Here is a 24,524-nt window from a genome sequence, read left to right on the forward strand (position 1 = left end):
TCAGATTAGATGTGACATAGGGCTGAGATACAGAGCTTTTAATACTCACATTAGCAAAGTCATTGCACTGAGGAAGAACACAAAACCGCTGTTACTAGCATCATTGCCGAACAAAGGTTTTGGTTTTGAATCTATGTACTTCTGAGTCCTGTTATTCATATATTAATATATGTGTTATGGAAGGAAGGGAATGAATATAGGAGACATTTACATGAAAGGACTTACCCTATATTTATGGCTGAGATTCCTGACACCGTTTAATTTTTGACACAAAAGGTATCAGAAAAGGCTCAGCAGCTCTGTTATGATATATAGGCTGTAGCAAGCTCCAGTTATATAGTGCATCAGCACTGCAGTGCACTGCTTCCCAAGACTGATGGGTGAAATACTTGGTCAGCGCGGATAAGAGGAAATTCACATGTAAAGATTAGTTTACATTCCTGTTATACAATCTTGCTATGAAAACTATAGTGGAAGAACTTATCACTAGATATGTCGTTCAGGACCAATATTTCCTCTGCATCATCTTCTTTAAACCTCAAAGTCCTTAACTGATGCTGGTACACTATGTCATGACATTTTAACATCTTATTTGCCATAAACTGGCAACTCTGATCAATGAGCAAGTTATTACTTCAGTGCTGCCTCTCAGATAGAGGCAGATGTGAGTTTAAAAGGTTAGTGCAAACAAAACATTTAGATCAGCAACATACTGTACTTTGCATCAGCAATGCCTTGCCAGTATATGTCCAATCAGCCGGCTGTAATAACTGACCATTTTTAACTTGCAAAGCATGATAATTCTGTGTCTGTCTTGTTCATGTCTTGTTTCACTAAAATCCAAGGTTAAATTTATTTACTTCACAACTGGGGAAAGCTAAAGGTTTGTGCACATGCATAATTATGGGCACTAAGCTTCCAGCTAGCAGTTAAGCCATTATAACTGTGTGTATGGTGGAGGTATGCCCATATTCTTGGGCTTCGAAGTGTCTAAAGTCTCTTCTCCAAAGGAAACTCTCTCATCTAAATTACTAATGGGTTCTCAGGGACAAGCTTTGACAAATACTGCTGCTGCAGTTTAAGAAACACCATTTGGATCTCTCCACTACACCTTGCTGCTAGTGGTGAGGGGGGATGCAGAGCCCAATGCATGCCCAGACCACTTTCTCACATCTTACACTGGCAATAAAGGCGGACCTAAGCTCAGCTACCTGTCTGTGAACTGAAGCCCAGGCACATGGTTCTTGCAAGTCTGCTATGGGGCAAATATTTCAGCAGGTAAGTAATGAACAGCTGGAGGGCAGCAGTATTTTAAACTGCAAACAAAAATCAGGTTAAGTGGATTAGCGGAAACACTGTGACAGTTTAATTTCTGGAAGTAGGTGGTGAATAGAAAATTTCAGCATCTTAATTTCAAATTTTCAAAAGCATTTCCTAGACACATTCAGGAAAAGGTCCTCCATATCCAAGTCAGCTCTAGTTGTTGATTATTGTAACTAGCATCTTTTGTAAGTCAGGGACAGCCTCAATGAAATGTGGATATAGATACTGAGTCATAATAAATGCAAGATAAAGCAGCACCAACTCTGTTGATTAAAGATATTCAGCCTTAGTAGTTATGGGGTACTATTGTTTTTTATTACTTTAGAGAGAACTTGAAAGAGTGTCTGCAAATAGAGCTGGGTTTGGAGAGGTTTCAGGTCATCTGGGAGAGGAAAAATGGCAAAACCAGCAGTAGGCTAAGTCAGAGAGCAAAACAAGACTTACAGTAAACTGAACTGAAAGAGAAGCCCACATCTGTTCTGAGCCTGAAGAATTTAATGCTGGCTCTGATTGCTCAGGCCACTGAACCAACTTCTGTTGGCTCGCTTAGCATCTATGCCAAAAATATCTGCTAGAGTACAGACAAAAATACAGACTATATGTAACACCATTACCTCATTCATCTCTTCTATATTGGTAATCATGACAATGATGGGAGAACGCTCCTGCCACACCATTCTCCAGAAATCACTGACAGTATTAACTATCGGTCCCTGAGTAGCAATATATACCTTTTCCTCTCCTCCATAGCCCTGCCAACAAAACAACAAGAGATCAATTTTAACGGGGATGACCACCACAACCTTGAAGGTTCAGTCTTTAAAACAGAGAGCTACCACTGGTTGGAATGGTGACTCCACAGCATCGTTCCAACCAGTGGTATGGACTCTATCTCTCTCCTGCACATGTATACACGGAGCAAAGGCACAACATGGACTCACGTAATTCCAGCAATGAGTGTCCAACAGCCTTGAGGTGACCCTGGCTAGGTCAAGAGCCTTATTCAGGCTTATTATCCAGTGCTTTGGTCAGGCCAGCTGACAAGCAATTTGCATCACAAAGTGAAGTGTGTTTTTGTCTGGTCTGAACCCGTACAGTTGCACTATGAGATTTGGTTTTCAGCTAATATAAGCAGGAGAGAACAGCAATCAGTTCAGCTAGGATGCCTTTAAAAGCCAGCAGATGTTGCAATTCTGTTTACATTAACAGTGGCTGATAGAGGCGAGGCAGAAACATTGGACTATTGAGCTCTTACCCTGATGTAGTTAGCATTGATGTAAGAGCTAAGGGGGTCGTCCTGATCAGCTGAGGTAAGGCACACTCTGCTGTGAGGATCTGAAAGGTGTAAAGAGATTAAGTAATAGTTTATCAGTTGCTCAGAGAGAAAGAGAGACACAAGATTATTTTGTACAGTGAGACATTTACATGCATTCATGGCCATCACAACAGATGTGGGTGGCCTTGGAGAGCTCCCATGTTAACATGTTACCATAAAAAAGGAAAGGGTGGTTGGGATAATTTGGCTTCTTCTGATAGTTTTACCCACTCTCTGAAGCCTGCTTAATTGTTCCTGTTGCAGAGTCAGTGTCACAGAGTGACTCTGGAAAAGTGGTTTTCTGGTCCAGGAAATTATTTCTCTATTTCTTAGGTCAACAGACTCATTCTGGCTTGTAAGACATTAGAATATTTTTTGTGAAATGACAGCAAAGGGCTCTTCTCCCAAACCATAAACACACATTCCTTGCACACAGGCAAGCCAGGTGACAATAACTCTTTCCCTGTTTTGTCTTGCAGTGAACTAAACCCCAAGATGTGCTATTAACAAATGTAACGGTTAAAGAGAAATTAAAGAATATTAACAGTCTCTTGTACATTGCATAAGTCTCTTCAGTACTTGAGTCTCCCTCATTGGAGCTGTTTATGAAGCATTATTCTTGTTTTAATAAGACAAATGAAAACATTATTCCACCTGAGAAGTTCAGTCCAATTCCCACTGAAGTCAATGGGAGCTGTTCCACTGATTTTAATGAGAGCTGACATAGGCCCATGTTCATCCACTTTCACCAGTACTACACAGTTTGTTATCACTGACAAGAAACATCCTCCTGACAGAGGCCTCAGCAAACAGCAACACTGTGTATCACCAGGAGAATATTAAAAACAAACCACAGATGATTTCTTCATAAAAATATCCAGCCTGCTTAGAAACCAGAACAAAATTAAAAAAATGCAAAAATAGTGTGATATTGGGTAAAGCACAAAGGACTAAGCACACAGTACCTTCTACAGTACTACAAACACAGACTCAGCGTGAAATGCTATCCTCGGAATGGATTCATGTTATTTGTTATGTGCTAATATAATCACAATCCACAAAGCAAAGATATTTACAAAGATACTGTTTTATAGCACATTAGTACTGAAACCAGTGAGTTCCTGTCTAATACAGTTCCCTCCTGCTCAGCTTTGCTCATGTCTGTAGTGCTGGGGAGATAGTGAGACAAGAGATAAAATCTGCTTTTTAATCAGTAATTCTGATAGCTTGCAACATGTCACTATTAAAAAGGTGACATTGGTTGTCAGATGTTTATTCACATGCCACTGGACTGGATTAGTTAGACCCCTTGCATGAAGTCCCTTTGCCTGGGTTTTATGCAGTCATCCATGGAGTGTGCTGAAGTTTGCGTAAAAATTACATGATTTTTCCCTACTAATAATAGCAATAATACTATGTCGTCCATCTCACGGTGGGTCTTTAGGGAGAAATAACACAGATCTGAAGAACTCTATCAACAGGTGCCACAGACGTTTAAGCACGGGCTTCTTTTAGTATTCTTCATCTGCAGTAGAATTTGAGTTACTCTTCCCTGTGGACTTTTTTATTGCTGTATCCACAAATATGAAAACATTATTCAGAATATGCTTTTACTTTAAATTATAATACTTGGCTTGTGATTTTTCTGTTAATGTAGTATTTACATTTGTTAAGGTAGTATGTTAGTGAACAATTTCAACCTTATTTCATATAAGAGAGGCCTATTAATGCATTGGTAATACAAGAATGTGCACAGTTTTGCAGAGAGTGTAACCAAAGCTGAATCACATTTCTTAGAAATATATAAACAGGAATAAATCCTCCTTTAAAAAAAATAATCATAACAAGACTTATTAATATAAGAGTTTGCAGTATGAATTTGAAATTTTCAATAGAGAGGCATTTAAGCAAAATCAAATCCTACTCTTAATGAAAACATTTTTCTCAGGACAAAACCAGTGCACAGGCCAGGTTCAAGAAGACACCACGCCTTTAAAAAAGCAGTAGTAATCTGTATCTCTAAGAAACCAAATGATATGTCAGCTATATTTTCCACAGTCTCTTTTATGGCCATTTTGTGTTGATAGTATGTCTGACATTTTAGAGGAACTCGCTAAACTTAACTGAAATGTTTTGCATAACTTAAAATGGTGTAAAAGCAATAGAGCTATGTAGAAATTTAACAAGTCTGTCTAGACATTACTCTTGAGAAAAGAATTCAGTAAGATTGATATACAATGTGCTCCAGTAAGTTCTTGCTATCTCTGGAATTCTATAACAAGAACATCCTTTTCTATATATTCAAAAAGTGCCTCGAAACATCTCAAAGAAAAGTTATCATTTTTCAGGAAATGCCATAGGACTCACCCTCAGAAGAGGACTGTCCGCAAACAAACGAATTCATAGTTATGAAATATCCAAATCAACCTCCTTAGCTTGGCATTTTCCCAAAAACACCCTTCCGCCATCAAAAAGCCACTTTCTAAGCCATTTTACTACTAATAGCAAAATTGGAGAATCTGCAAAAAGAATTTACTACAAAAGAAATATAAATGAGATTAATTACAGACTATTATCCTTTCTCTCACTTACTACAATCAACTCTAGGGTTGCAAGTAACTGATAATTATGTTAAGTGACTGCTTACCTTTTAATGATAACTGCCTAGATTGTTTCTGGCGATGCAGCTGGTAAGGGAATTTTAGTTACTTTTTAAATTCAGATTTTGGTTTTGACTCTGGTTTGGTAATTAAGCATTTGCTGTTCCCTATGACAATTGGTTGTCTGAGTCTGCTCTGCTGCAGCCTGTTCAGCAGTTCCTGCCATTACTGCATTCTGCAGCTAGATCTTAGAGGAATGCTAGGTAGATACTCAAGGCAGCATAGGCTACAGTTGGTCAGCTCAGAAATGAAAAAGTCAGTGGATGGTCAAAGCCTGAAAAGCACTGGACCCTCCCTCATCTTGCCTCCAACTCCCTCTCCTGCTTTGTGTGGATAGTTTACTGGGATCCTCGGCTTTGAAGCATAAAGGGGATGTTTAGTTCTCCTTGCTAGCCTCTTTACTGCCAGCACCAAGACCTTCGAAATGGGGGTAGTTGGATAAAAGTGAAGAGTCAGCCCTCTTCTTTCCTTTGGTCACAGCCCGGGACAAAGCTGCACACAGGTTAGTAATTTTGTAATTCATTCAGAAAAAATATCAAGATCATAATGAGCTTGGAATAAGCTTGTTAATCCTTGGAGGCATAGAATCAGAGAATCATTTAGGTTGGAAAAGATCATTGAGTCCAACCGTAAACCTAACACTACCAAGACCACCACTAAACCATGACCCTAAGCACCACATCTACACATCTTCTAAATACCTCCACGGATGGTGGCGCAACCACTTCCCTGGGCAGCCTGTTCCAATGCTTGATAACCCTTTCAGTGAAGAAATTTTTCCTAATATCCAATCTAAACCTCCCCGGTGCAATCTGAGGCGATTTTCTCTTGTCCTATCACTCGTTACTTGGGAGAAGAGACTGACACCTACCTCGCTACAACCTCCTTTCAGGTAGTAGTAGAGAGCGATAAGGTCTCCCCTCAGCCTTCTTTTCTCCAGACTAAACAACCCCCATTTCCTCAGCCGCTCCTCACAGGACTTGTTCTCTAGACCCTTCACCAGCTTTGTTGCTCTTCTTTGGACACACTCCAGCCAAGTAGTGAGGGGCCCAAAATTGAACACCGTATTCAAGGTGTGGCCTCACCAGTGCTGAGTACAGGGGGATGATCGCTTCCCTAGTCCTGCTGGCCACACTGTTTCTGATACAAGCCAGGATGCTGTTGGCCTTCTTGGCCACATTGCCAGCTCATGTTCAGCTGGCTGTTGACCAACAACCCCAGGTCCTTTTTCGCTAGACAGCTCTCCAGCCACTCTTCCCCAGGCCTGTAGTGTTGCATGGGGTTGTTTCTCATACAATTGGCCTTGGCCCATCAATCCAGCCTGTCCAGATCCCTCTATAGAGCCTTCCTACCCTCCAGCAGATCAACACTCCTACCCAACTTGGCGTTATCTGCATGGTAGGGTAGAAACTAGTTATCTTATCTGGAGAGGTCAAAGCAACAACAATGGCTGCTAGCAGATATCCATATGGCTGAGATTAACTTTGCAGCAAATAATTAACCCATTGAGTGATCATTCTTAAGAATATATGGTAGTGGGCCAACTGGCATCTGTTTACAACTCTGGAACAGGGTGTTCAAAATGGCAGCGATTCTGATGTTTCAGTTTAAACACCCAATATGAGATATTTAAAATGGATCCAGTTCTCGAAGTACACATTCGATAACAAATTCAGAATATATAGGTCACTTTAAAATCTAGCAGTTTGGGCATCTGAAATCACTACCTACTTTTGAATCTTCCCTTTCCAACAAAAACAGTGAATTAATACTTGAATGATTCACCTCAGTCATTAGCACAGAAATTATGAAATGTGGCTGAATGTTTTTACACTTCTGGTCTAAGGTGGAGTACAAAGTCATCAGAAGGGTTGCACACACTGGATCATTGGCTGCAGCTGCTGGCGTTGTAAATCTACATAAAAAAATCTCTTCTGGAATCATGTCCAATCCCCAGGTTCATTGACTAAAATGATAGGTATAGCTGAGGACATTTTTGACTTCTCTGCACTTATCTTTGCTAACCTGACACTGAACCTTTTGGGCTTTGCAAACAGAGCTACTGTGGCTAGTGGTGGCATCTTCCAACAATGGCTTAGAGCAAAAAAGAGGCATGACATCTAATCATATCACTTTTCAAAGTAACTAAGTATGACACAGGGGAAAATGATGATACTTGTAAAAATTTGTACCAAAATGTTTCTCAAAACTCCTACTCCTGGCTACAAATAAAAATAGTGTAATAGAAAAGAAAAAGATTTTGATTTTCTGTATCATCTTAATGCCATCAGGCCAGCTCCCTATATTCTCAGTTTGCATTTGAGGCATGATTCTGAGAAAAACATCAGCTGTGAAAATAACATTACTAGAATTTAGTCCTTCTGAAGAGTTTAATCAAAGAAACCTCTAAGTAACATCTGAATAAACACACTAAGTTGTTGGGTAGAATTTTTAAGCAGCACTAAAAGATTGAATTCTAATTACTTAAAAACCTAAGTGCTGCTGATGTTCAGTGAATCTTAGGTTCTTATGCTCTGTACCTCTTTTGAAATCTGATTTGTGCTTTGAAGCCATGTTGCTGCTTCATAAATATGGCCTTTGGACAATACATGGTAGTGACAGCACACTTGATGCATTCTGGAAAGGAAAGTGCAAAGCCCTTCAGCATGTAGAATAAACCACCCTGCCTCAGTGACTTAAAAAGCAGGAAACTTACTTGGGAGAATTGTTTTGTAGCGATTCTTACGCACTAAGCCTGGAATATCATATTCCTTTGGATCCACAAAGTTCATTGGAATTTCCTGTTAAAACAAAACAAAACAAAAAACTACAAAGCACAGTAGGATGTATTATTAGATTCACAAGAGGAATAAAAAACCCAAGCCCATTACGTCCTGCCTGTGAGGGAGGCGAAGTGATGAAGTCAACTGAGACATATGGTACAGTACTTCTAGCAATTTACCACCAAAATATGATGGATGTTTCCTTTTACTGTCAGTGGCTTTCTTTTCTGAAATCCTTAATATGAAAATGCTTATAGTGACTAACTTATTGAGTAATACGCACGACAGCATTATGTTAGCTCCTAATATTATTAGAACTGAATTGCAAGTGTAGGCACAGAACTAAGCAAAAGGTGGTACGTAAGATACCCTGCTCCAAAAGCGATGGACCTCAGACACCATCCTTTCTGACTCACACTCCTTCTTCCTCTCTGAGGGTGGAAGGAAATAATTTGCTAGTGACTCTCACTGGCAACAAATTATGATCTACATTATGACAGGTTGGCATACTGACCTGAGTCTATGGAGCTGGGGGAGTGTCACTCTTTTTGCTCACCACACTTTAAAGTTCCGTGGGCAAGGACAGCAAACAGGTGTTCAGGGATTACCTGCTCTCTACACTACTAACCCAAAGAACACACAAAGATGGAGGGGGTTCTTATTCTCCACTACTCATCTCCTGCAAGTAAGTGGCCAACGTCAGGGAGGAACAAACAGGAACCTTCCACCAACTTCCAGGAGTCAGTAGGCATGTGATGAGATGGGATGTGTCAACCAGGCTCAGCAGAGAAAGGGCTCATGGGAGCTTGGGAGCAGAGCTGGTCATCCCAGCTGCTGCACACTGGATTTGAGAGGCCGGTACTGGACATACTGGTAACAGGAGTCAGGGTTGAGTAAGACAAGCCTCACTCTGGGAAGAAATTAAGATGAGCAGAGCTATGGACTATGTTCAATTCTGGAGCTTTAGAAGACTGACTATCTGTATTCTGTCTCTTACACAGCACTGAGTGTACTGTTGGGCTTAACCAGAGGCAATTAATGATAAAAACATTTTGTTGAAGTAGTTTCCTATCCATTTGAGGAACTGCCTGGGAACGAAACCTTCATGTTTTCCTCAATTGTTACTTGATAGTTAGTCACCCAAAACTCTTCTTGAGCCAAGCTCCATGGTCTGCCTTTGGGACTTAGTCATTCACTGCTCAATTAAATTCTTGGTGAAATCAACGGGACTTCTGCCTGAGTAAAAACTCTAAATCTTGTAAGAATTTCAGGACTTAGCCCTGCAAGTGACATCCCCTCTGACTTTTCTTCCAAAATGAAACACAGCTGCTTGCTTCATCATGGATCTGGTCTTTGAAAACCAAGTAGGTTGGACAGACTCAAAATACATGATGCAGAACTAGCTGGTGATAACTGTTTCACAAAAAAATAACTAGTTTACAATTTTTAGTTACAGAAATTACATTTTGATTACACAGCATCTTTATCTATACCTTTTCAGTTTTCATTAAAGAATGAAAATGACTTGGGATAGTTTGGCTGTTGAATGATCTTTCTGAACACCAGGAAAACTAATTCAAAAATCTCTCACAGAAATGAAGCATATTTTTTCCTACTTCTAACATTATTTTCTTTGCTTGAAAGCTACAGTACACCTCAGAGACTGATGAAGCTGTATGTGGACTTGTTCAGCAGTCAATTCAGACACTCGCTAAGCGAACATTTCCTCCCGAGAACAGCAATAGATGCTTTACTTTAAAAGAATCAGGGCTTGCCTACACAAAAGCTGCTTTTCTTCAATTTGTACAGCACTAAGTGAATTAAGGACCACAGATACACAGATATCTGGCGGTCTGTTTTAAAACAGAAGTCCAGACTACTTCATCTCCCCATGTGCTTGTAAAGTGGACACCCCCCCCAGCCCCCGCAATTGCACAAGGAGGGAGGACAGCAAGTGATACTCAAAGTGTTACTCCTGCCATTTCAGACCCTTGCAGGTCATAAAGAGGACAGGCTGAAAGGGTTGTTATGTTGCAAAACATCATCATCCTCCTGCTCTGCTGTGATTCCATGCTTAAGAGTATATTTAACTTGGCAGCGTTAACTTCAGTAGCTCTTGATCATGTGCTCTGAAATACCCCAGTATGCAAAGACTGTGCCCTGGTTACCTCCCATCTTGTGCAGGAATTTACAACCCTGCCTAGTAGACATAATACTCATAGCCACTGCAGCATTTTGCATTTTTTTTTTGCCAGGTATAATAAACATGACAATGGCTATCACAGGTACACTCAAGCAGTTGAGGAGGAGACTCATAGAATGCAAAGACCTAAAAAGCCACACCAAAATGTATCTGGCCTTTATTCTAAACCACTTAGAAATCAAATTTTCAACTGCTTACTTTATCTGGGTATGTATATTTTTTCCCAAAATGAGGCAAAGAATTTTTTCTCCCAAAGTAACAGTGGATACAGTGAGCCAAGGAAACATACTGCAGAATCCTAAAAGCAACTGACAGAGCAGCTTACAACTAGTACATAATTTTTGTGCAGAAAAAACCCCAGTAAGACACTTTCTATGGCTCCTGTTGAATGACAGCCATCCTGTGCTTTGGTTATCTGCAGAGCATTCAGGCTTGCGAAGTAGCTCCATTCCAAGCATTCAACAGCAAAGAGCATGCACTTGGACTAATTTCATCCCCAGGGCAACTCCAGACATATTTCAAGAAGTTACGCCTATAGCAAACTTGGCTTTTCTTCTGTACTCTCGTGAAAAAGTTTGATTTTTTTGTTAAAAAGTAGCATGCTGACAGAAAAAAAAAGACTTGTGAAAAAAAAGCTCTTTTTTTGTTGCCAGAACCAATTATCTGTTTTTTAAGTGACAATATCACTGAAAGCTTTCAGACAATTGTCATTTCAAGGGATGACGAATTTCCGAATTGCGTTAAATGCTTCACTGGTGGAAGTGGAGTTTGTATGTACTAATTTTAGACTTGCAGAAAATAATAGCAAGGTTCATAGAATAATGACAACATCCCATTTTTCTGATGCTCCTAAAAGACAGAGGTCAGATACTCACAAAGAACTCTGCCTGGAGTATGAAAGGGTCCAGTGCTTTCTTGTGCAGTTCCTCTTCAGTAAGGATGTTTGATGCCGTCTGGAGGTATTCTCGGGCTGACTGTTCCCGTGGTGACATGACATAGCCAAAACCTTGCTCAGAACAGCCTGGGGTACACATATCCAGTGTGAGTGAAACATTTGAACCTCTCCTGCAAATCAGAGAGATCGGAGTTTGCTTACAGCAGAACAGACTGACCCATCATTGTCAGCAATGGATACAGTCCCAATGACTGATAAACAGCAACTTTAGAAAAGCACCCAGCTGGTTCTGCTGTGTACATTATGGTCACTAACTGTTAAAAATGGGTGATGCTTCTTGTGTAGACAAGACCAGAAGATGATTTTGTACACTGGAATATGAAGGCCAACACTTTCAAAGTGTTGTCTGTAGTGAGGTAACTGTATACTTTGTCACCTAAGTAGAAGCAACTTGCTTGTCAAAGGTGCTAAGCAGGCAACTGCAGGAAAATTTACATACTTGTGTAAATCACACCATATTTTTGGATGCCTGAATACGAAGTGACATTTTAGACACCACAGGTGAAAATATCGGTCTTAGTTTTCATCAGGCCAGATCCTACTGAATAACCATTTATTAATAGCACGGACAACATCAGTGGGGTAAGATCTTGGGATAAACATTAACACTTCAACATTAATAAAGACATGAGATGCAAACCATTACAGCGAATAATATTTCTATCTGAAAAACTTTCTTGCCACAACAGTACATCATAAGAAGGGTAAAACGAAGGTCCCAACATTTTAACAGTTACATTAAAAACAGAGATGCTGTTGACTGTAGAATTTCTAGTGGCTTTTATTTAAGTGAGCCACACAATAGAACAAAAAAGTAAAAATGCCTGCATTGTTTATTGAATGCAGTTTTAAAGCATTTCTGAGTTTCTGTCAATCTCGCATATCACAGACAAAAGTAAGATTCAAATGCCATCAGTGAATCTATATTTAAATACCTTTAACATAATAATAAAATCATACAATATGATGATTACTAGGTGTAATGTTCTATGCATCCACACAGTAAACCTATTTTTAATGACTCTCAACTGGCAAAATCTAGTTGGGAGGTGTTTGCAGGAGCTATTGAAAAACCATGCAAACATGCAGGCATGACTAGCTCACAAAGAAGACAGTAGAAGCTGTTACTTGGATCACAGCCCTTTTCTGGATTCAGGAGTTTTTCCAAAAGAATGTGCAACCAGCCTCCTGCTGTGATTCACAGTCATGGGGAAATGATCTTGGATGAAACATGACCGCTAATGGTAGACACTGAATCTTTAGTGACACCTTTCAAAAGATTTTGACCCTACCCTGTGTGCTGTTAAATTGCTACTACATTCCTACCCAGAAAGAGATGCATTTGATAACAAACACTTTTGGTTCTTTTAAGGTAGAAGAGGCTACATACATAGATATATTAATAGTTCTTCAGCATGAGGAAATGAGATTGTTTCTTCTTAAGAGTAACATTCAGTGCTGTTTGGACTTAGCTTGTGACCCTTCTAATGGCGTAGGTGATTAAAGAATGAGAGGGAAGTAAGATGGAGAAGCAGAACAGATGCAAAAGAGGGATAGGTAGATAATTCAACACAACACCAAACAAAGGATGAGTGACTAATGTTTGATGTAAATGAAATCTGTCAGAGCACAGCCCAAACCTGAAATGATGTCTGGCTTCTCAAGCACATGTGTGTGTTGAAAACAAGTTTATTTTACACCTTAAGTGTACATGTTCTACCTAGTGTGAGCACTTCAAGCAATTACTTTCTTTTTCCCATCTCTACTTCTTGGACAGTTTTTAAATTGTAATTCATTACTTGAATCAACTGATATTCCCCAATTCTCTTGAAACACTGAGTATCCTTCCTGCAGGCTAGTGGTCACCTGAGAAGAAATGTCAGCATCTTTAAAATGAGAGAGAAGGAATTAAATCAGGGATGGTGATGCATTTCAAGCCCAATCTTGCCGATAATGAAAAACAATGGCAAAACTCACTGATAGCAGCAGGTTCAGGGACAAGCTCCAGAGGTTACTGCAATCTCATATTTAAAATAGAAGAATATAACAATAAAAGGTAGGACATTTTAGGACAAATGTTGTAACCAAGAATAAAGTGATAAAAAACATTCTAAGCTCACAGAGTGCAAATTAAAAGCCTCTTCTGTAACATTCCCTTTTACTGTGTCATGTGGTGCTTTGGAAACTCAGCATCATACTTTTTAAAATCTAAGTTTTGCCCTTTAAGTTTTAGAGATGAGAATTAACTATGGTTATAACTCCAATTAAGCTTGAAAATCTAGAAATAAAGAAAGGTGATATTTCACTATGCTGGGCCCTTCAGTAACCTCATTCTTATTCATAACATCATCACCTTTGCAGAATGTCTTTATGGGATTTCTATCCTCAAGATCTTTGTTCTCTTTCACTAAGACAATTAAAAGAACACAAAACAGAAAAATATGCAGGCTGCCAACAATATAAACTCAGGCTTCCTGAGAAGAAAGGACAGGAACCTTAAACCAACCTCAGCCTCAGAGATGAGGATGCTAGTCTGTTGTACTTCCTTTCACTCACACACACAGACACACTGGCGAAGTGAAATAAAATAATCTTATGGATGAAAGTATAAGGATAGTTCAGTCCAACTGAACACTCAGTAACTCTGCTGAACATTCCCCTCTCACAACTCACGTTCTGGAATTCACCCACCTCTGGGCCTTTCAAAGTTCACCCATTACAGGTGACCTTCTGCGAGATGTATAACCGACGATGGAGAAATGCAACACAAATCAATACTGCATCATTCCTATCTTCCTTTTATCTTAAAACTACCTTTTCCCAGCTGTGAATCTCTCTGAGAAGCTGTTGCCCTGCTGGTTCAAGGAGTGAACACCAACTAACCCCAAAGTTTCATTACTGGGTTAATTCCAATAGAATTCATTTACTCTTGGACCAACCCATTTATATGAGAATTATTGCAGATTACCATTTGTCCTATGGTTTGCTTTTGGAGAAAGGACTAATCCTCCAGCATGAGTGACAAAAAAAAATTAACAAGATCCACCTCTTTCAGAGGTAAAAGCTTTCACCACCCTATAGCGGATTTCATGCTATGCAGTTGCCATCTTGGGGAATGGCAAGAGACTGATCAAATACAAATGGATATTTCAAAGGAAAGAAATTACACTTTTGAATAACTTGTTGACAGCCACCTAGAAACTATATGTTTTTTGGCTAATATGTTTATATTTATGACTGGACTGAAAACAAGACAGGAAATAAAGCAGGTGCTTGGCTTTAAGACCACATTTTAAAGTGACATTCATGAAGGCAATAAAGCTTCCTACTAGGCACAGAACTCCTAAATCCACAAAACCTGGGACCAGACTTTCCCCTATTAATCACATCTACCCTACCTTTCTTGCAAGCCCACGGATTTAACCGTTAGAGTAGCTGGATCTGTCTCCGCTTTAATATCCATTACGCAGTCAAAGACCGGAGTCTCTGGTACGGGATCCAAATCTAGGAAGTCATCTTCATTTTTATCCTCTGTCCACTCTGAGTACGTGAATGAAGGCTGCCGGCTCACAGATTGGCGTCTGTCCTCTTGTACCGGAAAGGGGGGGTCTGGATGGGCTCTGAGAAGATGCCAAAACTGGAGGAAACAAACATTTAAAAAAGCTTTCTGCTTGTTGCCAGCCCTTCCATACAGCCTAGAGGGTGGGTCTTTAGGGCAGCATCCCAGGTCACTATACCGTATTAGCATTGGAGAGTATTGAAGAGGACAGGAATGTTCCATGCAGGAGTAGCTTTGTGGTGCATGTTACAAGGATTCACATCTACCCATTCAAACCTGCTTTCAGCCACAGAGGTTTCCACAGAGCTTTCCACAGAGCTGGCCAGGCTTAACTCAGGGATACAGTGGAAGCGGAATGTGCTTGTGACCATCATATGCAAGCCAATGTGTTATCACTGTCCTTTTGTTCAGTTTCTTACCCTTCCTAGGCTTGTTTACAAAATAAAAATCTACTATACTACTCTACAAATCATACCTCTCCTGACTTAATGGTTTTCCATCTAAAATGTAGATATTACTATTCTACAAATCATACCTCTCCTGACTTAATGGTTTTCCATCTAAACTGTAGATATAGGTGGGTTAAGAAAAGTAAACATAATTTTCCTGAACTGCACATCTTTGATAATCTGGCACTGTACCCCAAATTCATATATAAATCAAACATTTTTTAAAGAGGCCTTGATTTTGATGCACCTGGTTTTGAGGCTCAGAATGCCATTTCTGTTTCTGGCCAGTGGCAAAGCATGTTTTGTAATCTAATTATCTGATTTAAACAAGGTATAGACATCAAATAATAAATCTTGTGAAGTTCTAGGACATAAATGTAATATTAAAGTTTATAATATAAACTAATGAAGGGTTTGAAATTGTATGAATCTAAAAATATACTGTATCATACTGGTTTGCGTGGATGCTGTGGCAGACTAGATGATTTGGAGACTGTGTCAGTAGACTGTTTAATCCTACACACAGGCCTCAGTTAAAAATTTCAAGTCCACCTCTGAATTCCAGGATCTGGAATCTTAGGCCAACTTCATCCTTCATCCCTCTAGCATTGAACTAGGCTAAATGTTATACAAACTATATTGCACTGACATGCATCCTTCTGAGACTAAGAAGAACAGGTCGTATTTTCCAAAGTAAAGCCTCTTCTGTCCTTTTCTTATATGGCTTTTAAATGGGCAGTTGAATTTAGAAAATGTGCCATTAAAAAAGGTGAAATTTCTCTTCCTAGGCTACTAAAGCACATTAGCTTGTGCAGGATTTTAAACAACTATTTTCTTGTGCCTGTGTATCTTCATGTACTCTCATTTCTCTGAGAAAGAATGAAAGGAAGTGAAGCAAGTTTTAATTTCTGTCCATAGTCAGCTTTAGAGAATGTTAGACTCTCACAAAGCAGCAGTATTATTTGACAGTTACTTCACACAAAATGTTTCTTTGTTTCAGTTAATCAGAGTACACAGTAATTACAAAAGCAAACATAGGAACATGATTACTAGAGTTTTATTTTACACAAATCTGGGGCCAAATCTGAACTGAGTCTGTCCTACACGCTTGGCCTGTTGGATGACAAGCAAGAAGCTTGAAGATCTGTTTCCATTTTCTTTCCCCAAGACGACTTCTGGAGCTTGGCAGTCCCACAGTACTAGCCATGGTTCTTACTGCAAGACTGTAATAGCTGAGCAGTTCACAGTGTGAAGTATCTGCTCAACGACTTTGTACTGCTGGAGAGTGCTGTTGTTACTAAAATCAACACTTGTGCTGAGAGCCAAGTTGAAGGTCTAGGTACCAATTATGTATTACACATTCTAGAGCTGGTATGGTGACAGAGGATTGATTTTACTGGTGATTTAACATACTGTAAATCCAAAGGAAGAAAAAGTTCACCCTAGAAACAAAGCAGCTTTTCTCTAGATTGAAAGAAGTGTGTGGTAAATAAGGAGCTGCCGGAGACACTGGAAGAAATTAAGTTATCCTTAAAAGTGATGGGGTTAAAACTAAATAATGGAAAAATAGTCAGCTCTGGAAACCTGTTCAGGAGGACTACACAGCTCTATGCTGGTTCTCTGCAGCTGCCCAGGTCTTAAAACACCATTATATGAGGCAGAAAACAGACAGCATCACTAATACAAGCCTCAAGCACTCAATCCAGTCTTTTATTTTCACTGTGATTGCTAACCTCCCAACACAGTCTGGTACCTGGGTATTCTCAGAAAACTGCCTCAAACCTTAGCTGAGGTCTGCTCTCCTGAAAAATTTGCTCTACATGTATGAGAGTCACAAATTCCCCCCATACAGGAATGAGCTGGACTTTAGCAAGCACACAGAACAGACAGGGGCTCTCTTCTCTCGGTATCACTTCTGAGAATCCACTTGACCACCATTTCTCAGCTTCGTTAGGTGGCCCAACAGTTATTGCTCTATGTTAAACCAACAAAGTACCTGTATAAAAAGGCACATTTTCTCCCTTCCCCAGGGAACTACTAAAGCATTACTGTAAGTTACCACAGTTGCTGAATAAAAAAAAAAAAAAGCATAAGCTGCTTTTCATTGGTATGCCATCTAGTATATACATCAGTGTGGGACTGATCTATCAGGTCCATCTATAAAGACAGAAGGGTACATTTAGGAAAGAAAGATTTCATCACAAAGGCACTCCTTAATGTAAAAGACCCCTTCAAGGTCCCTTCTAGGCAGCACATCGCTTAAAACCCATGAAAAAAAGAAAAAAGAAAGAAAGGAAAAAAAAAAAAAAAGAGGTATCACTTAGCTGAGAAAGAGGGAAAATAAAGAAAACTGTCTTAATGCAACTACCTGGTGTCCACCAGGCTGGGATTCTAAAAATCCTGCTTAGCTTCATCACTACATTATTTTCAATGTTCTGCTGATGTACACCTTATTCCCTAAATACTGATAGAAGCAGATGTTTTCAAATTGCAGAGCAGCATGACCTGGGCTGCATCAAAAGAAGCATGGCCAGCAGGTTGAGGGAGGTGATTCTGCCCCTCTACTCTGCTCTGGTGAGACCCCACCTGGAGTACTGTGTCCAGCTCTGGAGTCCTCAGTACAGGAAAGACATGGAGCTGTTGGAGCAGGTCCAGAGGAGGGCCACGAAAATGATCAGAGGTATGGAACACCTCTCCTATGAGGACAGGCTGAGAGAGCTGGGGTTGTTGAGCCTGGAGAAGAGAAGGCTCCGGGGAGACCTTATTGCAGCCTTTCAATATTTAAAGGGGGCTTTTAAGAAAGATGGGGACAGACTTTTTAGTAGAGCCTGTTGCAATAGGACAAGGGGTAATGGTTTTAAACTGAAAGGGGGTAGATTCAGACTAAATATAAGGAAGAAAAGTTTTACAATGACGTTGGTGAAACACTGGACCTCATTGCCCAGAGAGATGGTAGATGCCCTACCCCTGGAAACATTCAAGATCAGGTTGGACGGGGCTCTGAGCAACCTGCTCTAGTTGAAGATGTCCCTGCTCACTGCAGGTGGGTTGGACTAGATGACCTTTAAAGGTCCCTTCCAACCCAAACCTTTCTATGATTTTATGACTGTGGCAGAGTGTAAGGTAACAGGCAGGTAGTGTCCTGGTTTCAGCTGGGATAGAGTTAATATAGTAGCTGGTATAGTGCTCTGTTTTGGATTTAGCATGAGAGTAATGTGATAACACACTGATGTTTTAGTCAGTATAAGCACTGCTTAGCAACAAGTCAAGGACTTTTCAGCTTCCCATGCTCTGCCAGCGAGGAGGTGCACAAGAAGCTGGGAGGAAGCATAGCCAGGTCGGCTGACCCAAACTGGCCAAAGGGATATTCCATAACATATAACGTCATGCTCAGTGAGGGGGAGTTGGCTGGGGGACAGCGATCGCTGCTTGGGGACTGGCTGGGCATCAGTTGGTAGGTGGTGAGAGGCTGCATCACCTATTTTTCCTGAGTTTTGTTTCTCTCTCTCTTTTTTGTTGTTTTCCTTTTCATTACAATTTATTATTATTATTTTATTTCAATCATTAAACTCTTCTTATCTCAACCCACGAGTTTTCTGTACTTTTACCCTTCCGATTCTCTCCCCCTTCCCACCTGGGGGTAGGGTGAACAAGCAGCTGTGTGGTGCTTGGTTGCCAACTGGGGTTAAACCACTACAGGTAGGAAGGGAAAAAGCTCATATGCCCTCTCTAAACAGCCTCTCCTTCCTAATGCCACTGTTAGAGAGAACATACTGGGCAAGATGGACCATTGGTCTGACCTCACAGGACATTTTTTATGTTCTGGTTCTCTGCAACTTGTCCAGAGAACAGGCTGTCACACAGAGACATTTGTGCCTCCACTCTAGCTAGGAGACTGTTAGCACAGACCACAGGAATACAAAACAGAGCAAGCTTGACTGCGTGGAAACTGTTATAAAACTGTTTTCTGTACAAAAGTTTTAACCAGCACTTAAAAATGGGCCAAGTCCGCTCTCACCTATGCTGGTGTAAGTGTTCACTTGCAAGGAGTTACTACATATGCAAAGCAGTTCAATCTGAGATCGGAATTTTTGGTCACAGAGAGCTTTCATTTAAAGTTACTTCCTGTACTAAGAATGGGTCAGCAATAAAATATTTCTATCCAGCAACAACTAGGTTGGATATGCAGAGAAATCACACCTCTGCTATTTTGGTTTCCAGCTCAGAATGTTTTGCTATGAAATTACCTAGAATTCACACAGTTCATCACAATTCTCAGATGTCTCATTTTTGTTCTTTAATATTTGCAATTAAAAAAAAAATCACCAGAAGTTTATTTATAGGACAAAATTCATCTGAATAAGGAACAGCAGCATTAAAAAAGCAGAAAAATCGCATAAGCCTGCCTAACTTCCTGGCCTACATCAATGACCACAATAATGGAGCCATTAACACTAATCACTTTGCCTTGTGAATGGTTTTAAAAAGCACATTCACCCGACATATTAAACAGAAGATTTTGCCACTGTGCTGCCTCTGAGTGAACTTAACCATGGTATGTAATATGACAAACTTCCTACCAGGGAGTGTGGCCAGCAAATCAGAGGTATTATTCCTGTCTCCTTGGCACTGATGCAGCAGCACCTTGAATACTGTGTCCAATTTTAGGCCCTCCAGTTTAAGACAGATAAGGACGCACTGAAGTGGGCCCAGTGGAGGGCTACAAAGGAGGTCAGGGGGTCTGGAGCACATGACCTTTGAAAAAGGTGGAGTGAATTGGGCTTGTTCAGCCTGGCAAAGAGGAGGCTGGGGTGATCTAACAGCAGCCTGCAACTACTTGAAGCGCAGCTCCAGAGATGATGCATCCAGACTCTTCTTGGTAGTGGCAGCTGATACCACAAGGGACAATGGCCACAAGCTGCAGAAATTCAGCTGAAACATTCAGCTTTGGGAAATTCAGATCAGACATTAGGAAAAAATTCTTCCCCAAGAGCATCATGCAGTTGTGGCACAGGTACCCAGAGAGATGATACAACTCCTTCCCTGGAGGTTTTCAAAACCTGTGTGGAAAAATGCATGGCTGACCTTACCGAGCATTGGCAACAGCCCTGCTTCAAGCAGGGTGTTAGACTAGCAACCTCCAGAGCTTCCTTCCCACCAACAGCCCCGTGATTCTATGATGTACTTCATTATACTGTGCATCACTCAAATGACATGTAGTTCGTACAGCTTCAGCTTCCTGAGCTTCCTGAAGGTGCACTGCTGTACTGTGCAACTGCATTTTCAGTAACTGCATTCCCACTCTAACAGAACAGTATACAAGGGTATGAAGAGCCATGTTAAATTAGAGCTCCCTAGAAAGAAAGAATTCTCCCTAGCTTTCCCATCTAGCACACACCTTTGTGCCAGTTACACAATCAATGGAGAAACACAATACACTCCTCCTGCTTCCAAACAGCTGAGAGCTAGATAGATTAATTGTAGTCATGCCACTAATCTTGTTCTGCAGCTGGGGCCTTGGCCTACATCTACAAGGGCATTACATTCACAAGTACACTGCTGTTCTGGAACAGCTGTTTCTGCCACTTAAGTCAATAGATGTTCTGCAGGTAATTCATAAGGCAGCAATATTAGATGGTCCCTTTACTGGACCACATCCCTTCTATTTAAGTGAAAATAGTTTGCCCATCTGTGGATGGAAAGAACAAAACCCATCAGTGTAATCCCCAATTCACCAAGAAATTGCGTAAGGATAAGTGTAGTCATCATTCCTCTACGTAAAGCAAGCAGATAACTATATAGAAACAGCCCCAAAGATGTTGCTTTACAATCAACTTGGGCATAACATCAACAGCTTTGGGTAAATTAGGTATCTTGTAAAACCTCACTGAAAAAGGGCATGAATATAGTTTGCACAGTATCATAACTTACCAGAGATCCTACAAATAACAGTCCTAGAGAAGCTAAAGACAGCAGGATGTATGATACCACAATGCTCCCGATTCTAGTCAGGTCCTGTGAAACAACAGAATTGACAATGATTCATAAAGTATTTAGGGGCACCATATACTGTCTGCATGCATGTTCTTGGCAAACTGTGTATTCATTCTTGGATTCCCATGTGGATTTAGTTATACCATACTCTTGTCCATGGAAAAGCCACCATCACCAACAGAAAAATACCAGGCTTTGGAGAAGACTGAAATTGAAGCCATCTCTAAGTCCCAGCATTTCAGAAGGTTTAAAAACCAGATTTCACTGTAAAGGCAAACAGGAAATCTGCTTTCTACCCTCATGAATTGCCAAAATTGAGATCTGGATCCACAATTCAATTTTGCAGCCTGGACCCATGTTTCATTGCCAGAGTCAGTGTAATTTTATACTATGGCAAAGGGCTTTGAAGAAAGTTTAGTCCTGTTCCCGTGTTTGTGGGTCCTTCCATAAAACCCAGCCACAGAGGACTTTTCTGCATTTTCTACACATTCTGTGAAATACCATCAGGTTCATTCACAGCACTGGCAATGAAATTCACTCTGATGTCTTAGTTGTATTTAAGTAGTTTAGAGTTCAGCCTATTCTCAGTAGCAGGTGCAAAATACAATTCTAATGGGCTTCAGTGGGCAAGGAATTTTACTCTGTTTCTGACCCACTAGTGCAGCTAAAGAGAAATTCAGAGTTAAGAGCTTTCATTTGCTTATTGTAAAGCCAGATTTCTTTACCTTTACTGTTTTCAAGTCTAAATTTGCACTGTAAATAGTGCTATAATAAACAGTCCTCAAAGATATGCATGAACATCTGCAGAGAGTCATACTTGGGGTGTTCTTGTGGTGCATTCTAGGAATCAGTTTCCTCCACACTGAACACTTATTTTAAGTCAAAATCCTATAAATCAGGGATTTTCTATAAGGAACAATTTGTTAATGATTGACCCACTGCAAATAAGATACAGGCAATGCTCTGTTAGAGCTCTGATTGTGCATAACATCCAACTAAGAAAGGGCAAAGAGAAAGTGCTGCTTTCAAATGAACAAAAGAGCAGGTGACATGCAGCACATAAACATTGTTAAGTGAACACAGAAAACAGCCTCCACTGTACTTCAGCCACAAGAGGCACTGAGTCAGATTTCCTATTTGTACTGCATAGCCTCTGCTACAAAGATTATGTATAATGAATTTAAACATTCTGATAGCAAATATATTTTGCCTGATTTATGAAAGCAGCTGCTCACCAATTAATTAAGGTTCGGTCCACACTAGAGACATCTGCACTGGGTATAACTACCCCAGTAATTTATCAGATGAATCATACTGGTATATGTGTCATTATGTCATGGTGAGAAGCTAAGCAATTTTACTGGGATAACTTTGTAGATATAATTGAATCTGTACAACTAGTACACCTGAAATACTTTTACTGCACATAGATATGCTCTAAATATTCAACAAAAATAGAATTTTGTGACTGAGTATCTTGTGATTTGCACCCTTTGTGTGGGTTGATCCATTCTTCCAGAATTTAAGCTTCTATCCATCCTAATAAATTAAGTTCCAGCTTTCCCTTTACTGTGGACTAAACCTCAGTAGGCCGATTTATTATTGCTTTGTTTCATTTGTAATCATTTGCACATTATGAAAAATCTGCTGCGCTGATCTAATGTCACAGCCAAAAATTCAGCCCTGTATCTTGAAGATAAAATATGGATTCTTTTTCAGAAAACTCTATTCACCATTTTCAGGGCACACACACAATGCAGCAGTCACTGTATTATATGAAGTACACGTGTATTATACTTTTAATCAGAAGAGATACTAAAAGCACCACCCAAGGCTACTGACATCAACTATATAATCAGAGAGGAGTACAGGAACTTACCTCCCCTTGATGTGACAAAAACTGTTTAAATGGGGTAAGCAAGTAAGACAGCAGGTCAAAGGCATTCTGAGCTGCTGGGATGGTCCCGTAAGTGCTGTACCAGAGCATCATGCAGAGAAGCTGTGTAATCAATCAGAAAATACATAATGAGCATCTCTCATTATACAAACATTCATTTTCATTTCAAGACTGCATAATTAACTAATTTAGTTCTCATTGATTTCATGTTGATCATCATTTTTGCTTTAAGAAGTCAGGTATTTTCTAGGCCGTAGCTTGAAAAGAATAAAAAGACTGAATGCTAAAATGCTCAGCTACTGTTAACTAGATGAGTATCAGTAAGTTAAGCAAGCTTACTCTGATCTACACAAGCAAAAGGACTGCCCATGGTAGCCTGTACATCGAAAGATCAACAGATTCCTCTGACTTCTGAACTTTCAGCATTATTACTTTTAGATCAAAACTGGTAATTCAATTAACTTTGTATGTTATTAAAAGACTATTAAGGCCTATCTCATACTATACAAAGCTCTCACAAATAGCCATGTTCACACAGGTATCCCTATGAACAGATATACATACACACACACATTGAAACATTTCATTTGAACCACTGCGCGCACCACAGTTAACATAAAACTACAAAAGCAATGATGCTATATTTAACACCCTCACAGAGAGGTATACCCTCATCCCCAACCATGAAGGGCACACTGGCAACTTTAAAGGATATACCTCCCAATCCACTTTTTAACTTTTTATCTACCCCTGTAAGTATCAGCTACAGAAGATGGATTTGTTGGGAGATGGGTCATTTGGCAAAGGAGGCATTTGCAGAGGGGCAGGGAATGGGATGGGAGCCTGGGACATCAAAAGGCAGGAGCTGTTTGCAAAGCAAGGCGGTGAGAGGTGGCTACAGAAATGAGCGGACTGTAGCTATGTCCATTGCTACATCTACAATGAATGAGGAGGAAACCTCCCAAGCCAACAAAGCTTAAAAGAAGGGTTCCAGCATTTCAAAGTGGTGACAAGCTGCCTTACCAGTATCTGTGAGAGGACAAACAGATACATGCTGTCTCCAGGCATTAATCCATTCCACCAGGCAGCCCAACCAAGCAGTGCTGTTTTCTGGGAGGTTTTCAGGGACTGCTCCTTCCTGTTCAGCTGTCCTTGCTGTCCTTCAGCTTCATGCATTGACTCCATAACAGCTGGATTGGAAAGACCTTCACATGAAAATGACATGTGCAGGGAATGAATAGTATGTAACCCCTGCAGCCGCTGCAGAGCCTGCAAGGGCTATTGTTTTCCTAGAGACGATGGTTACCTCTCAGTTCTGCATCAGTAAGTGCGGCTCAGGATTGCGAGCATCACACTCTATTAGTGCAGCTGTATTCACCTGCCTTC

At 40.3% G+C, this 24,524-nt stretch overlaps 1 protein-coding gene across 9 annotated transcripts in view; it reads right to left on the reverse strand.

The window, feature by feature from the left end:
* Positions 1-24,524, reverse strand: part of PTPN5 (protein tyrosine phosphatase non-receptor type 5) — an 89,454-nt gene that overhangs the window by 16,433 nt on the left and 48,497 nt on the right. For 7 of the 9 annotated variants that reach the window (XM_072865723.1, XM_072865724.1, XM_072865722.1 and 4 more), the window contains 8 exons: positions 24,162-24,343; positions 23,121-23,240; positions 21,179-21,262; positions 14,638-14,876; positions 11,160-11,349; positions 8,015-8,099; positions 2,579-2,658; positions 1,938-2,075 (listed from right to left, as the gene is read on the reverse strand). In XM_072865723.1, coding sequence (XP_072721824.1) covers positions 1,938-2,075; positions 2,579-2,658; positions 8,015-8,099; positions 11,160-11,349; positions 14,638-14,876; positions 21,179-21,262; positions 23,121-23,240; positions 24,162-24,343 — 1,118 coding nt within the window. The remainder of the gene's footprint in view (positions 1-1,937; positions 2,076-2,578; positions 2,659-8,014; positions 8,100-11,159; positions 11,350-14,637; positions 14,877-21,178; positions 21,263-23,120; positions 23,241-24,161; positions 24,344-24,524) is intronic. The other 2 variants (XM_072865730.1, XM_072865729.1) reach the window with 1 other exon arrangement.

The sequence above is a fragment of the Ciconia boyciana genome, chromosome 6 (genome assembly GCF_034638445.1).
Source record: "Ciconia boyciana chromosome 6, ASM3463844v1, whole genome shotgun sequence".
Taxonomy (NCBI): domain Eukaryota; kingdom Metazoa; phylum Chordata; class Aves; order Ciconiiformes; family Ciconiidae; genus Ciconia; species Ciconia boyciana.